At 37.5% G+C, this 17,430-nt stretch overlaps 1 protein-coding gene across 6 annotated transcripts in view; it reads left to right on the forward strand.

The window, feature by feature from the left end:
* Positions 1–16,787, forward strand: part of LOC125412629 (selection and upkeep of intraepithelial T-cells protein 9-like) — a 63,997-nt gene extending 47,210 nt beyond the window's left edge. For 2 of the 6 annotated variants that reach the window (XM_087904726.1, XM_087904728.1), the window contains 5 exons: positions 703–804; positions 5,783–5,905; positions 7,629–7,708; positions 11,608–11,691; positions 15,506–16,787. In XM_087904726.1, the coding sequence (XP_087760852.1) occupies positions 703–804; positions 5,783–5,905; positions 7,629–7,708; positions 11,608–11,691; positions 15,506–15,793 (677 nt within the window). In that variant the 3' untranslated portion in view covers positions 15,794–16,787. The remainder of the gene's footprint in view (positions 1–702; positions 805–5,782; positions 5,906–7,628; positions 7,709–11,607; positions 11,692–15,505) is intronic. The other 4 variants (XM_087904729.1, XM_087904727.1, XR_015737533.1 and 1 more) reach the window with 3 other exon arrangements.
* The last annotated feature ends 643 nt before the right edge of the window (positions 16,788–17,430 follow it).

Genomic DNA, 17,430 nt, shown 5'->3' on the forward strand with positions numbered 1-17,430 from the left:
TTACTTTCTTCTATAAATGTTTCAAACCAGTCAGTCAATCATTTTTCTAATCTAGATAAATATAAGGAAGCAAGGTTTGGTTAGGAACAGCATCCTGCCTTGAAGCAATCTTTCTCGCATTGTAGCAAGTTTCCTAAAATATACATGGAAACTCAAGAGAAGAATGAATTGATGGCTAATAGAAAGGGTGCTATAGAAATCTTGCTGGGTGCACAAAAGTCATAACTGCTGAAGGCTTGGTTTCCAAGGTATCTTCTTCCCCTTTTAGCTAGCTCTGAGTTTTACAGAAACACAACTCCATGGATCCTACAACCTTTAGGAACTTAAGCATTGAGACAAGGCTATAGCTAACAGGGCCCCACAGTGTGCAAGTCATATTTTCTGGCTGATTACATGTTACACAGTCATAAGAAAAATGAGAAGATATTTATTATTTAATTTTATTTTTAAGTCTTCTCTGCCTTCATCCTAAATGGCCATAGATCTTAGCTTCACCCAATTCTAAGTTCTATTTTCACTAAAAATTCCTAACCCTAAAAATCTTGCTTGTGAGGCTTTAGCCCTGAAATAGGTTTAATAAACAAATGGGTACAACACTGAGACCTTCAAGACACTTTCTATATTCAGCGTTTCTCTTGCTGTTCCAATGCATTCATTCCCAAAGTCCTAGCTTCCTAAATCTTATTACTCACTCTTTTTCAGATTCAAAGAAAATGAGACTTGGCTATGAGCTTGGCTGTGAATGTCTACTGTTAGCTTTGTATATTGGCTTCCTTCCTCTCTACTTGACGTTCAGGAGCCAAGGTGAGTGGAATGAGAACGGGGTCTGTCATTTTACTTTGCCTCTTCCCTGTGCCTTCTCATCTTGTAACTATTTAAATCTGAATAGTCTGTTGCAGCATTAACAGTCATGGTTTCAGTGACATCCCAGTGTCTTCAATTACTGACATTGGAACTATTTATTTTCCTAAGTTTTAGGCTTCTATCATGGCTGCTTATATGTTCATACTCACAATTCCATCTGCTTGTAAAGCAATGTAGAGGATGATCTCTCTAGGTCTTGCCTCTGTTTCATCCCAAATGTACAGACGTTCTTTTACACAGCACAATTTTTGGTATCTCCTATCATTACATTAAGTCAACAATTCATAAACATTAAAAATAATTTGGTTTAGAGATTTCCTCTGATAATTAAGGGGAAAAAAGCATGGTTTTTCTTTTGATTTCCTTCTCATTTTCTGAGATGAATGAACACTGATGTTTGATTCTCTTGGATATGCATTCATAGGCTATTTGAAAGTATGCGGTTGTTCTGTAACATAGAGTGTTTATAGGATAGTATTTGAAAATTTAGAAATTTCTTTCATTTCATTGTGGATATCAGGAAGTATTTTTATAAGAAAACAACCAATGAAGTTACCCAAACAATCTAATTATTACTTATAAATGGTTTGCACTCATCCATAAGACAAAATCCTATCAGACGTTAGATTCAGATGTACCTTTCCCTGGTTTAACCTGTATTTCAGAATGATTGTCAATGAGACTCATTCAGTCTATTTCACTGCAAATCATACAAACCAGCCTCAAATCCTAAAAAAATGAGTTCAAATGAAACCTCTCTGAGAGTCAATGGGAAAATAGCAAAACTCTTTGTATTTTTAATTAATTAATTAATTTATTTATTTATTAAAAATTTCCACCTCCTCCAGCCACCCTTTTTCTTCCCCCTCCCCCACTCCCCCTCCCTTTCTAGTCCTAAGAGTAGTCAGGGTTCCTTGCCCCGTGGGAAGTCCAAGGTCCTCCCCCTTCCATCCAGGTCTATGAAGGTGAGCATCCAAACAAACTAGGCTCCCATAAAGTCAGTCCATGCAGTAGAATCAAAACCCAGTGCCATTGTCCTTGGTTTCTCAATCATCCTTCATTGCCAACCACATTCAGAGTGTCCAGTTTGACCACATACTCCATCACTCCCAGTCCAGCTGGCTTTGGTGAGCTCCCATTAGATCAGTCCCACACTCTCAGTGGGTGGATGCACCCCTCGTGGTCCTGACTTCTTTGTTCATATTCTCCCTCCTTCTGCTCCTCATTTGGACTTTGGGAGCTAAGTCCAGTGCTCCAATGTGGGTCTCTGTCTCTATCTCCATCCATCGCCAGATGAAAGTTTATGGTGATATGCAAGATATTTATCAGTGTGGCCATGGGACAAGGCCAGTTCAGGCACTCTCTCCTCTGCTGCCCAAAGAACAATCTGGAGACCTCTCCTTGGACCTGGGAACCCCTCTAGAATCAAGTCTCTTGCAAACCCTAAAATGACTCCCTTATTTAAGATATTTACTTCCCTGCTCCCATATACACCCTTCCTCCATCCCACCCATCTCATTCCCCCAAGCTCTCCCGAATCCTCCCCTTCTCCCTTCTCTTTACCCATCTCCCCTTATATCCACCCCTGACTCCCCCATGCACCCAAGTTTTGCCTTGCATTCTTGTCTACTTCCAATATCCAGGAGGATAACTATATGATTTTCTTTGGATTTACCTTATTTAGCTTCTACCTACTCATTGGGAGAAGATCTTCACCAATCCCTCATCATACAAAGGTCTTATCTCCAAAATATACAAAGAACTCAAGAAACTAGACACTAAAACTCTAACTAACCCAATTAAAAAATGGTGGTACTGAACTTAACAGAGAATTCTCAACAGAAGAACTTCGAATGACCAAAAGACACTTAAGGTCATGCTCAACCTCCTTAGCGATCAGGGAAATGCAAATCAAAATAACTTTGAGATGCCATCTTACCCTTGTCAGAATAGCTAAAATCAAAAACACCAATGATAGCCTATGCGGGAGAGGATGTGGAGTAAGGGGAACACTCATCCATTGTTGGTGGGAATGCAACCTTGTGCAGCCACTGTGGAAATCAGTGTGGTGGTTTCTCAGGAAACTGGGAGTCAACCTCCCTCAGGACCCAGCAATTCCACTCTTGGGAATATACCCAAGAGATGCCCTATCATACTACAAGAGCATTTGTTCAACTATGTTCATAGCTGCACTATTTGTAATAGCCAGAACCTCGAAACAACCTAGGTGCCCCTCAATAGAAGAATGGTTAAAGAAGGTGTGGAACATATACACATTAGAGTTTTACTCAGCAGTAAAAAACAATGACATCTTGAATTTTGCATGCAAATGGATGGACATAGAAAACGCTTTACTGAGTGAGGTAACCCAGACCCAAAAAGAGGAATATGGTATGTACTCACTCATAAGTGGATTTTAGCTATAATTAAAGGACATTGAGCCTATAATTCGTGATCCTAGGGAAGAAAAAACTCTTTTTAAAAACTGAAGCTAAAATTAATTTCCAGCACTATGGAATACACTAAATGTCCTAAACCAATCTTTATCATTGTAGTATATTTTTCTATCCATCTAACACTTATAAATCTATGTAATTTTAAAGCAATTTTGACCACCGAGAAAGCAAGAACAATATTTTGAGTGACAGGAAATATGAATATATATGAATCTTTTCTCCCCATCTGCTTCTTTCATCCATTTTAATTTTCTGTTTTTATCCTTATGCCCTGATTTTAAAGACCATATCAGGATTAAACAGACTAATTGTAACTCAGAGAACCCTCATAAAAAGGAGTATCATAGAAATGTTCACATTCATCTGAGGAGTCCAAAGTAGTGAACACTGAAATAGTCTGTAAAAAAATCACACAAAACAGTACATCTTATGGAATACTGTGAAGAATAGAATTTAGGAGCCAAGATAGCCTATCGATTAAAAACATTTGTTGCTCTTGAAAAAGTCTGGTTTCTGCACCAGCATCTATATGGCAGTTCACAATTCACTATAATTACAATTTGGGAGTTCTGAAGACTTCTTCTGGCCTCTAAAACTCATATGCATAAAATAAAAAATAAGTATATTTTTGCTAAAAGATAATAGAATTTAGAAATTATTTTTCTTTAGCAATATTGCACCTGTTAACCGGTACCAATCCCATGCAAAAATTGAAGACAAAGACAATTGTCAAGCTCTCCCATTGTGTATAGAGGGGCAGTTGTTAAAAGACTTAGAGTTTTCAAAATTAGCAATGATGGTCTAGACTTTCTATGTATAGTAAGCATATGAAATATACCTTTTATATTTAAAAATGGAAGAATTCACTTAAAATATGGATAAAGAAAAATATTATAAAAATATGAGAATATTTCAAAAAATCAAATAGAACATCTATATAGATACATTTATACTAACTGACATAAAATAAAAATAACTCAGTGGAAGCATTAAGCAGGAGATCAAATGTAATGAAAAAGAACTGGACTTCAGACATCAGGTAAGATAGAGTGTGTACATATAGCTACCACATATGGCATAGGTCCAGATTATGCACCAGTCAGCTCTCATCAGAGAAGCTCCAATTTTCAGTAGGTAACTGTCAGCAAGGAGATTAAGGCGTAGAACATTAAAGAAGTCTGAATGATCATTCCTAAGCAGGATATTTATAGCCTATCTACTTGCAAAGGCTCATGGATCAATGCAGATGAAGAGAAGGAAATGTAAGAGCTGTAGGTGGTGGATGACTACAAGGAAATTGTTTCCTCTGTGCAGCTACACATATGAACTCACAGCAGCTGAGACAGCATGCACAAGAGCTGTGCAGAACTGGGCCAGATAAAACTCCAGCATAGAGAGGCGGGTTGGGCATGAAGTCACTTGCTTAGCTATATTGGTAGCTGATAGCTGCTGAGAGAGGGAGAATCAGTTTCCTTTAAGGCTGTGGACACTTATATGTTGACCATGCTCCAATGAAGGAACACATCCAATAATATACAGGCAGCACAAACTGTCCTAGGTGTGTGTGTGTGCACGCACACGTGTGAGTGCACACGTGTACACACATCACATACACACATACATCTCTCTGTGAGAGTACTCTTATTTTTCATAATAAATATCTGTTGGTCCCTGCAATTTCCTCTATTAGAATGTTCCTTAATGTCTAGAAGATCCTTATCATTGCATCAAATGCTTCCTTTTCTCCTTTGCTTAGCTCTCCTTTTATGTTTTTAGATGACTACTGATGCCAGCTTTCTACTTGATTCTATTTCTTACTGTGTTTTCACCTCTCTGCTAAAAATGTCCAACTCAAACTCAAATGAGGTAATTGCAATTATAATAACCTATTTCAGAACCCATCCTTCTCATTCTTAATTTCACACATCACATTTTAATACACCGAACCATTTATTACTTACATGGATTGAGCTTGAATTTGAGCTCTCAAATGTTACAATCATATTCTTGGTATGCAGCATATTAAAATCTGTTGTCCTACTGAGCTGCAATGACAGACCATGTTGACTTATTTGACCGCTCACTGGACTAATGTATTTCCTCTGTACTTTCCCTGCAACATCTTGTCTTGGCAACTCCTAAATGGGAGAATAAAAATAAACAAGAAGGTGCTCTCAACTGCTTGTGGTTAAATGTGTAAAAATAACATTTTGCAATTTACATGTATGGCTCAAACTAAACCTCACCAACTCTTTGACTCCCTCAAACTGGAAAGTTAGGTCATATAACCTTGGATCGGTGGCCTAAACTTTGCTCTCCAAATGAAGGCAACTCAAAGCCTCCTTTTTCTCTTTGTTATTGACTAGGGTCCTGTGATCTGGCTTATTAATTTGTACATATTCAACTGTCTCCATTTTATTTATTTTAAAACATGTTTAACATTTCTTTCTCTTTTTTTCCAGCTTCTATTTTGAATGATGCATACCCATTGTATAGTAATTGGCTGCAGGATGTATGCATAATCTTGGTTGTGATGATGATATTTTTCACTCTACTCATTTTGCTTCTACTTTGTACCCTAAACAGTAAGTGAAGCAGTGGGGTAGGAATTCCAAGGATCGGTCTCCTGACTCTACTTGAATCCCCATGAATCTAAAACTGGAGGAAAATAGAGGCTTGGGTTATTGCTATTTTTCTTTACTTCTATAAGCAGATTGGCCTTGCCAAAAGCTCATTAGGTTAGCATGTAGGCTAGCCTGTGGGAGACTATTATTATTAAATTAGTTGAGAGTGGAAGATTGACCTTACCTGAGGACTTTCTTATGGATTTCACTGTTCCTTTCTAATGTACTTTCTGTGATGCTAACCTCATCTATGGGGAGTTCTATCAGCCTTCTCCTCTGCTGTGCTATGTTACCATGCTGAGCTTTGCCCTATGATGAAGTCTTATTTCCCATATTTAATGCTAAATTAAATGACAATCACTAAATTATGTTTTAAGGAAGTATATTATATAACTTACCAATATTCCTAAATTTATGGATTTTCATTTATCCAGCTATTGTATCTAACTCTCTTTGAACTGTTACAAAGACATTTAATAAAACAGACTTAGGAAAGGTCCCCAGGGGGCACCCAGAGAGAAAATAGACCCCAGAGATATTTAAGTCTATTAAAATAAAGAGAATCTGACTTTTCTTTGTTGGGTTCTTCGTTTCATTAATAAAATAATTTTAACAGAGGTGAAGGAAAACTGTGGTACCATTTTAATAGTATAAAAGAAAAACAACACAACCCATGTGTAGTTGTATATACTTTTTTTTTAACTGTTTTCTCTTTGAGGGCCCCTACCACTCAGCTCCCAAATAAATACATCCAGACTTACTCTTTGTTATCGATGACTGGACTTAGCTTGGCTTGTTTCTTGGCAGTTTTCTTGATCTAATTTATCCCATTGATTTTGTCTCTGGGCTTCTCTATTCTCTACTCCTTTCTTTCCTTCTTATTTAACAGCTAGTTTTGTAGTTGGGTGGCTGGCTCCTGGAGTCCTTTCCTCCTTCTCCTGCTCCTGCCTTCTCTTTTGCTTTCTCTCTGCCTGGCAGCACTGACTATACTTTTTCCTGCCTAGCTATTGGCCATTCATCTCTTTATTAGACCAAGCAGGCATTTTAGGCAGGCAAGTAACACAGCTTCTCAGTTTAACAAATGCAACATAAAAGAATACAACACATCTTTGCATCATTAAACAAATATTCCACAGCATAAATGAATGCAATACATCTTAAAATAGTATTTCAAAACACACACAAACTGTAAATTTTGGCATTTTCTGGCATGGAGAGATGAAGAAGAGGAAGAGCGACAGCCATCCTTTTAGAAGACTAGCAGGTACTCACACCCAGAAGAGAACAATTGTTTTCTAGAGTGAATGAGAAAGCCCAGTGTCTGCAAACCATGCTTAGGCATTTGTCCAGTATCAGAAAGAAAAAAGATACAACAAAAAGAGAAAGATATAAAAACCTAAAATACTTTAATAAGTACATTTTCTTTATTTAAAACAATATTGGTTGAAGTCATAAGGTAAAAATTTTATAAAGTAACAACATTTTATAATGGCCATATAAATTTTAATACAGGTTTTCATCCAACACATGTTCTAAGAGGAAACAATATATATTTGAGATCCTTTTATTTATTGATCGATATGGACTTTTTTTCTAAGAATATCCTCCTCTTCCTCCTCCTCCTCCTTCTTTTTGCTTAATGCAATCCCCAAACATGATTTTTCTGCTATTTCATTTCCATCAGACAAAGAACAGAATCAGAATGAACAGAATCATTTAAGCCAAATTTCACATGAAGCTGATCAAGAAATGTCATCAATTTCGGTAACTGTTATTTATTTGTTTGTTTGTTTGGCTGTCTGTCTGTTTTACATCTTGGCCATAGTTTCCTCTCTCTCCTCTCCTCCAAGTCCCTCTGGCTCAACCCCACTCTGTTCTAACACCCCAGGTCATGCCTCCATTTCTGTATAGAAAAGAACAGGTTTCCCATTAGTAGTAACAAAACATGGCATTTCAAGTTATAGTAAGACTAACCTCCCCCCCAATGTATTAAGACTGGGCAAGATAATCCAGTGTGTTAATTAGGGTCTCAAAAAACCTGTAAAAAAAACAGAGATAGCCCCTATTCCCACTGTTAGGAGTCCCACAATAGGACCAAACTATACAACTGCAATATATATGTTGAGTGCCTAGGTCTGTTCCATGCAGGCTCCCTGGCTATCAGTTGCAGTTTCTCTAAACCCATATGAGTCCAGTTAGTTGATTCTGTGAGTTTTCTTGTGCTGTCCTTGACTCATCTGGCTCTTACACTCCTTTCTTTTCCTCTTTTGTAGAATTCTCCAAACTCCATCTAATGCTTGACTGTGGGTCTGCATCTTTTTTCCATCAGTTTATGGATGATGCCTCTCTGATGATAATTGTGCTAAGCAGAAATTTGTTCACAGGAGATGACCAATAAAGTAAACATATCAGCTATTGCTAGGAGTCTAAAGTAGGGTTTTCCTTGTAGATTGCTGAGAGGTTTCCTTTTGCCAGGTTTTTACCTGACCACGAAGTGCCCCCCCCTTTCCAGTAGTCTCTTTCAGTATTCTCCTCTTCTGTCCCCCCACAACCCAATTGTTCATGTTCCCATCCTCACCTACCCTTAGTCCACTCAGAAAGTCTCTTCTATTTCCTGCACCTAGGGAGATCTGGGTGTGTCCTCATGAACCCTCCTTTCTACCTAGTCTCTCTGGGTCTGTGGATTGTAGCATAGGTCTCCTTTATTTTACAGTTAATATCCACTTATTAGTGCGTACATACCATGTTTGTCTTTCTCTGTCTAGATTACCACACTCATGACGATTTTTTTGTCTAGTTCTATCCATTTGCCAACAGATTTCCTGGTGTCCTTGTTTTTAACAGTTGAGTAATGCCCCATTTTGTAAATATACCACATTTTCTTTATCCACTCCTTGACTGAGGGACATCTAGTTTCTTTCCAGGTTCTGTTTGTGTTTTCCTCAATTTCTTTAAGGGATTTGTTCATATGCTTTCTAAGGACCTCTACTGACTTCATAAAGTAATTTTAAGGTTGTTTTCCTGTGCTTCATCTGTGCTTATACGTTTAAAATATAAAGGCAAACCTATTATAATTACACATGACATCTTAACAGAGACACTAAAATCTAGAAGGGCCTGGACTGTTGTCTTGCAGACTCTAAGAGACCACGGATGCCAGCCCAGACTACTATTTCCAACAAAAACCTCAATCAACACAAATGAAGAAAAAAGTCTTGATGTTGTAGGAGAGCTGGACTTTAGTGATACTATATTGCCTTTGCTTTTACTATGTTCTTACACTTGTGTTTAAGCATATGTATTTAGGATTATTATAGGTCTAGGTGTTGAATCCTTAGTTTGTCTTTGTTATATGGGTATTTTGTTCCTTGGTTTCTCTTTCCTCTCTGGTCTAATGGCCTAAATGACTGGTGACCAGTGAGTCTTCAGGTTCAGCTTGGTGTCCCCTCTGAAGTTTTTTTTTCCTTCTAGGGGGTCCCTAGATCTGAACTGGCCTCTGACAAAGCCTGAGTATTTTTCCAGACCAGAATATGTAGCGACAGGGAAGGGATGGACACTGGGTTCCTTAGAAATGGTCTAGCCTCTGCTGTCCTGGTGTCTAAGACAGCTACCAGTGCTGGGGTACCTAGATCCAGTATGTACTCCAGTAAAGCTGAAGGCATGTGCTCTAACAAGGTTGAAGTCTTCTTCTGAAGTTGTGGACCCAAATATGGAGCCAGAGAATAGGGTTGAGGGGTTGGGGTTGTGTGAGTAGTCTGAGGTTGTTGGGAAGGCTTTAAGAAGGTTTTGTGCCTTAACTGGGATTTCTAGGACCAGCCTGGACTCCCATAAATCTGCCGGTACTTTGGGTTCTAGTTTGGAGTTAAGGGGGAAGGTGCTGTCTGGGATTACTGGGTGAAATTTAAGGAGTGTTAGCAGGCAGTGGGTGGTATCTTAGTGTCCCTAGGTCCAACGTGACCTCTGGTAAAATCAAAGACTTCTTCCAACTTCTAAAAGAGTAGACCAGGAAAAGGGGCCCAAGGGTGGAGGTGTAGTCTGGGGTATTTGAACAGTCTTTAAATGTATTTAATGGGTGATGGGTGGTGTCCTCTTTGGCATCCCAAGGACCACACTGGCCTCCAGCACAGCTGCCTAGACTGTAGTGATATGGGAAGTCCTTCTGCATATGTGTTGCTTTTATTGGTTAATGAATAATGACTCTGCTCTGGCCTATGGCAGTGCAGAATATAGCCAGTGTGGAAAATATATATATATATATATATATATATATATATATATATCTGAGAGAGAGAGAGAGAGAAAGAGAGAGAGAGAGAGAGAGAGAGAGAGAGAAGCAGAATCAGACAGAGACACCATGTAGCTGCTAAAAGAGATAGACACCAGATGGAATCTTTTTTTTTTAATTTTACTTTTTTATTTATTTATTTATAACAATTTCCACTTCCTCCCCTCCTCCCAATACCCTCCCACTCCACCCACTCCCTCTCCTCCTCCCTCTCCAGTTCTAAGAGCAGTCAGGGTCTCCTGTCCTGTGGGAAGTTTAAGTTCCTCCCCCATCCCTCCAGGTCTAGGGAAGGTGAGCATCCAAACAGACTAGGATCCCAAAAAGCCAGTACATGCAGATGAAACAAGACCCAGTGCCAATATCAATGGTTTCTCAGTCAGCCCCCATGTCAGCCACATTCAGAGAATTCGGTTTGATCACATGCTCATTCAGTCCCAGTCCAGCTGGCCTTGGTGAGCTCTAATTAGATCAGTCCCCTTGTATCAGTGAGTGGACGCACCCCTCGCAGTCCTGACTTCCCTATTCATGTTCTCCCTCCTGCTGCTCCTCATTTGGACCTTGGGGGCTCAGTCCAGTGCTCCAATGTGGGTCTCTGTCTCTATCTCCATCCATCGTCGGATGAAGGTTCCTTCTGATCCTGCCTTCCTTGCTCACGTTCTCCCTTCTTCTGCTTCTCATTTGGACCGACAAAAGCGTTTGTTCAACTATGTTCATAGCGGCACTATTTGTAATAGCCAGAACATGGAAACAACCTAGGTGCCCCTCAATAGAAGAATGGTTAAAGAAGGTGTGGAACATATACACATTAGAGTTTTACTCAGCGGTTAAAAACAATGACATCTTTAACTTTTCATGCAAATGGATGGAAATAGAAAACGCTTTACTGAGTGAGGTAACCCAGACCCAAAAAGAGGAATATGGTATGTACTCACTCATAAGTGGATTCTAGCCATAGTTAAAGGTCTTTGAGCCTATAATTCGTGATCCTAGAAAAGCTAAATAAGAAGGTGAACCTGAAGAAAATCATATGGTTATCCTCCTGGATATTGGAAGTAGACAAGATTTCCAGGCAAACTTGGGTGCACGGGGGGTGGGGGTGGAAGTAAGGGGAGATGGTTAGAGAGAAGGGAGAAGGGGAGGATTGGAGATAGCTTGGGGGAAAGGGATGGTGGGGAGGGAGGAAGGATGGATATGGGAGCAGGGAAGTATATATCTCAACCAAGGGAGCCATTTTAGTGTTTGCAAGAGTCTTGATTCTAGAGGGGTTCCCAGGTCCAAGGAGAGGTCCCCAGATTGTTCCCTGGGCAGCAGAGAAGAGGGTGCCTGAACTGGCCTTGTCCCATAGCTATACTGATGAATATTTTGCATATCACCATAGAACCTTCATTTGGAGATGGATGGAGATAGAGACAGAGACCCACATTGGAACACTGAACTTATCTCACCATATGGAATCTTAACGGTAGGCCACAGGCTCATAGCAATGCAAAATAATTGAAATGGGTTAATTTAACATGTAAGAGTTCGTTAATAAAAAGCCTGAGCTAATAGGCCAAGCAGTGTTATAATAAATATAGTTTCTGTGTAATTATTTGGGTCTGGGCAGCTGGAAAATGAATGAGCAGCTTCTGCTTACACATGTTGCCCCAATGAGGAGCAACTACATCCACTTGAAACCTGAGAGACCTTGGGAAGGAATACTACACACAAAAGATCAGAATTAAGCATAGCTCCTTGGTAGCCACATTTTTTTTTCAGATGGGCTGTTTGTTGGAGGCAGCAGGGGCACAGCTCCTTTAAGAGAGTTCTTCCTGACTCAGCATTGGCAGTGAAGGCTGTGTGACTTTTTGATTTGTTTGTGCTGGTTCTGTTATGGAGTACTTAAATGGGGTCTGTGAGCAGCTTGATACAAATTGCTTAATGATGACATAAACTAGCTGTGTTCCTGGAGCTGGGGCAGTGAGTATAGCTTGCAGAGCTGGGGGTGAGCATACCTCTACAATGTTGGAATAGGTGGGGAAAGCAACTAAGGCAAAGCAGTCTTAGTCCTAGCTGGGCCCATTTAGCATTTAGAAAAAAGGCACTCCTGGTCAGAAAATGATTACTGATAAGCAATAAAGACACATTCAGAAGAAAAAGACCTCTGAATGTGTGTTTGGATAAATGTATGTAGACTTGTTAGAGAGAAAAAAAGATTATAGACAGTTTATAAAAGGAAGTAAATAGTTTTAAAAATAAAACAAAGTCTTTAAAGAGACAGTAAAAGTAATATAAAAGAGTACAGACAATCATAGATTAAAGGAGTAAGGAAAAATAAGCCATGCAAAGATGGAATATACACAGAAAGTCTGGATTATGTATATTATTGTGTTTTCTTTAAAAATTTTGACTGCAGAGAGCTATTTGATTCTGGCTAAACCAACATATATATTTTAAAGGTATCTTGACTTCAAAATTTGAGTGTAAGGATATATTACATTAGAAAACAGGTTCTGCTTTTGTTTCCATAGAGGATAGGAACCTATGGATTCCTTACAAGCTAATGTGTTTTGATGGAACAAGACTCCCCAAAAGGACCCTGTGAAACCCTAAAAATACTTTCCCTGACTTATAACAGGAAGCAGTTTGGAGAAAACTGTGCCCAAATTCCCAAAATGATTGTTTATGAATATTTGTTTTCATTTAAAGGGGGTTGATTATAAGTGATTAATAGTCACACTCAATTTTAAAAAAAGACAAGGGGGTATGATATAGAGATGATTACTTTGCATTGGTGTGGATCTTGGTCATATTTAAGATTGATTTTGTTACACTGTGTATGTATTTCTACTCTTGTTTAAGGTATTGTGTTTGTGCAGCTCATTTAAAAATGTAATGTATAGCTAAGAAATATAGATAAATAGTCTTCTGTAATAATCAGACTTGTAGTCATGTTATTTATGTTTTCTAGATGTACAAATATATATTTAAGATAGATAGGTATTCTTCAAACCTTTCAAAGACTTACAGGATATGGCATTTAAAATATTTTAAGAACTTAGACTTTTCTTGACAATGAGACACATCTGCTCCTGGCTACACCAGTTACTTAAAGAGGATGATGGCCATCGAGGGGTGTTCTTATGGAGTTTGTAAGCCATTTGGACAAGAAAATAATCTTGCCTGGACTGCTTGATGGCATGGTGTATAAACTGGACTTGTAGGATGAACAGAAAAATTATTGCTGAATTTACCAAAAGAAGGTGGGACAGTCTTTCCAGGTTCCTGCTTCCTGAGAGGACTGCAAGACATTTTGCAGGATACAGAAGAAAGGAAATGATGAACTTTGTCAGGACAAGGTAGAATAGACCTTCAAATTTCCTGATTCACTGAAAATCCTGCCAGATATTATGGGTCTGTAGGCTAAAGATGGATGCCCCAACATTATAGAAAGAACTTTGAATGACTGTCCAAGCAGCAGATGTCTCTCTCAATTCCAGAATTTTATAAGTTACTTACAATGCACTTCCTGTTTACTTAGATAATATTATATCCTTCTGGAGTCCTTGATGGTGTTGAAGAAAAATAGGTATAATTATAAAAGATAAATTAGATATAAAACTTTAGACTCACAATATTTTCCTTAATTTGCCGAGTAAATGGACTAAATATTATAAGTATAATTCTTACTTGATAACTCTTTTGTTATATGTAATTTTGCTATGTTAAGTTTAAATCTTTCTTTTTCATTAGACACAAAATGGGAAATGGTGTGGGAAGTCCTTCTGTCTATGTGTTGCTTTTATTGATTAATGAATAAAGAAGCTTTTTTGGTCAATGGCAGTGCAGAATATAGCCAGACTGGAATATGTATATATATATATATATATATATATATATATATATATATATATATATATGACAGAGTCAGAGAGATACTAGGTAGCTGCCAAAGGAGACAGACACCAGATGGAACCTTACTGGTAGGCCACCACCTCAAGGCAATACAAAACAATAGAAATGGGTTAAGATGCAAGAGTTAGTTAATAAGAAGCTTGAGCTAACAGGCCAAGTAGTGTTGTAATTGATATAGTTCCTGTGTAATTATTCAGGTCTGGGCAGCTGGGAAACAAATGAGTGGCTTCTGTTTATACTTTAGATTCTAGTGTGGGGTCCAGGTGAGGGGATTCTGCTAACTCTTAATATAGCAGGTTAAAATGTTAATTTTCTCTGTTCTCATTCTTAATTAATTTCTGTCTTCTTTCTAAACAAATTTGTGCAGTAAGTAATGTTGGAAAAAGTGCCCTAAAACCAGAGAAGTTACTGTTAGTCTCATGATAAAAGTTGCCTCCTTAAAGAATCATTTGACTTATATGTAACAGAAAAACAACAGATGACATCATGAGTATTCATCTAAAAGTGACAAATAGACTCTGTAACAAAAGTATGCAGTATGTTTATCAAAGGTAGAAGCTTATGGAATTGGTCAGAGGTAGAAGATCCAGTTTCAAAACATTTGTCCCAGAACAAAGTGTAAACAGAGAAAAAATAGACTACTCATAAGGGATGTGGCTAATAGAGTCAATAAAATTCTGAGGCCCTTAGCAAGTAAATAAAAGTTATAAAGTGGCTACAAAGCATGAAATATTGAAGTTTGTCAAAAGCTTTTTAGGAATCTAATGAGATGGATCATGTAGTTTTTTTCAGTTCTTTTTTATATAGTGAATTACATTGATTGATTTCTTTTTGGGTTAAACTATTCCTGAATCACTGAAATGAAAACTACTCAGTCATGGGTGATGATCTTTTTAATGTGTTCTTGGATTCTGTTTGCAAGTATTTTACTGAGTATCTTTGCGTTTATGCTTCTAAGGGAAATTGATCTGTAATCCTATTTCTTTGTTGAGTCATTGTGTGGTTTGGGTACCAGGCTGACTATGACCTCACAAAATGAATTTGGCAATGTTCTTTATGCATCTATTTTGTGGATTCATTTGAGGAGTATTGGTATTAGTTCTTTGAATGTCTGGTAGAATTATGCACTAAAACTGTCTGACCCTGGACTTATTTGGTTGGGAGACTTTTAATGTCTGCTTTTATTTCAGTAGAGGTTATAGATTTGTTTAAAATATTTGTCTAATCTTGATTTAACTTTGTTAAGAGGACATATCAAGGAAATTATCTATTTCTTTTAGGTTTTCCAATTTCGTGCAGTGTAGATTTTTAAAGTATGACCTAATGATTCTTTAGATTTACTCAGATTTCTCTCAGAGTAAAATATCTATATATCTGCTCAGTTCCCAGGAATCATCCTGCACCAAGGAAGTTGCAGTGAGGGAAGCATCCTAGAACAAGGAAGTTGCAATGAGGAAAACATCTTAGAACAAGGAAGTTGCGGTGAGGAAAGCATCCTGCTCCAAGGAAGTTGCAGTGAGGGAAGCATCCTGGAACAAGGAAGTTGCAATGAGGAAAACATCTTAGAACAAAGAAGTTGCAGTGAGGAAAGCATCTTGTGCCAAGGAAGTTGCAGTGAGGAAAGCATCTCACACCAAGGAAGTTGCAGAGAGGAAAGCATCCTGGACTAAGAGGGTTGCAGAGAGGATAGCATCCTACACCAAGGAAGTTGCAGAAAGGAAAGAATCCTGGACTAAGGAAGTTGCTGTGAGAAATCATCCTGGACCAAAAAGTCTCAGAGGTGAAATCATGCTGTGCCAAGGAAGTCACAGAGATGAAATCATGCTGTGCCAAGGAACTGTGGCAATGAGATATTAAATCTTCTTCAGCCCTTAAGATCAGATTGCAGTCTCAGCTAGGGAACTTGAGGTAGTAAGAAAAACAGAGAGGGACACAGATTTGAGCTAATATATATATATATTATGTATATAATTATATACATAATATATATATATAATATATATATTAGCTAATATATATATCACACAATTGAGGGGTTCTTTTGATCAAATTTTGTTCTGTCTAAAAAGTATAGATTTTTAAAAATACATTTTTAAAATCAACATAGAATTTCATTGCTTCCCTCCTTCTTTTTCTTCCCTAGCTTCTTTCATGTACCCTCCTTCCAAACCATCCCATGCCAACCCCTCAAATTGATAGTCTCTTTTTCTTTTTTATTATTGTTAAATACTCACAGATATGTATATGTATGTACAAATATATAAATACAACATGTTGAGACTGTTTTTGCATATATATATATATATATATATATATATATATATACATAGTTTCAGGGCAAAAATACTGATTTTGATTTTGATCTTTGTCACAATATAGATACCAATGAGTGTCCATTTGGTCTGTGATCCATATGCTCCTCCACATCTTAAACTCAGTAAGGATTGAATCAATATGGATTTGTTAAAAATAATTTTTTGACAAATTTTCTTCAAATGTGAGCATAGGATTTTATTTTTGGAGAAAGGAAGATTGAAGGCAATAAAAGCAATGATACAAACTTTAGGGAAAAGTATTTTAGAACAAAATAATGTACTTTTGTGTATAGTAAATGTTTAGCAGAAAAATAAAATGTTTTCTTAATTATTAAAAATTCTAAAATTATATTGCCTATGTATCATTTTTTGCACTTTTCATAAAATAGTATCAAAGTAAATATTAGCATCATAAATAATAACTACCAGACTTATAGAAAGACAATTAGTAAACATGAAACGAATCACAAAGTCTATATATTTCCTGAATGAATTAAAATGTATCAATGAGAATGGCTGAAGAGACGGCCCAGTGCTTAAGAGTATTTGTTGCTCTTCCAGATGATCAGAGTTTGGCTCCCAGTACCCATGTTAGATGGTCCATAACCACATGTAACTCCAGTTCCAGAGAATTCAAACCCTCTCCAAACTTCTTTTTCAATATGCACACACATGTACATACCCCCACACAGTCATAGACGAAATATACACATAATTAAAAGTGAAAAATCCTTAAAATACATCAATCAGAAATATAAATGACCCGAATATGGCATTCAAGATGATGCTGAAAGTAAATGAAATGAAAAATAGGTGCTTGGATATTTTAGAATATATCCTTAAACAATGATAAAAACAGTTGCAGTGTAAAGAAATAGAAAAGCAATCAGTGAATGTGAGTTATAGTCTTTAATGACTAAGCCGTCTTTCCAGCTCAGATCTGAAAGATCCTTCCATGTTAGCTAGCTTTCATAGTTCTAGAACATACTATG

This window comes from Myodes glareolus, chromosome 3 (genome assembly GCF_982192425.1).
Source record: "Myodes glareolus chromosome 3, mMyoGla1.1, whole genome shotgun sequence".
Taxonomy (NCBI): domain Eukaryota; kingdom Metazoa; phylum Chordata; class Mammalia; order Rodentia; family Cricetidae; genus Myodes; species Myodes glareolus.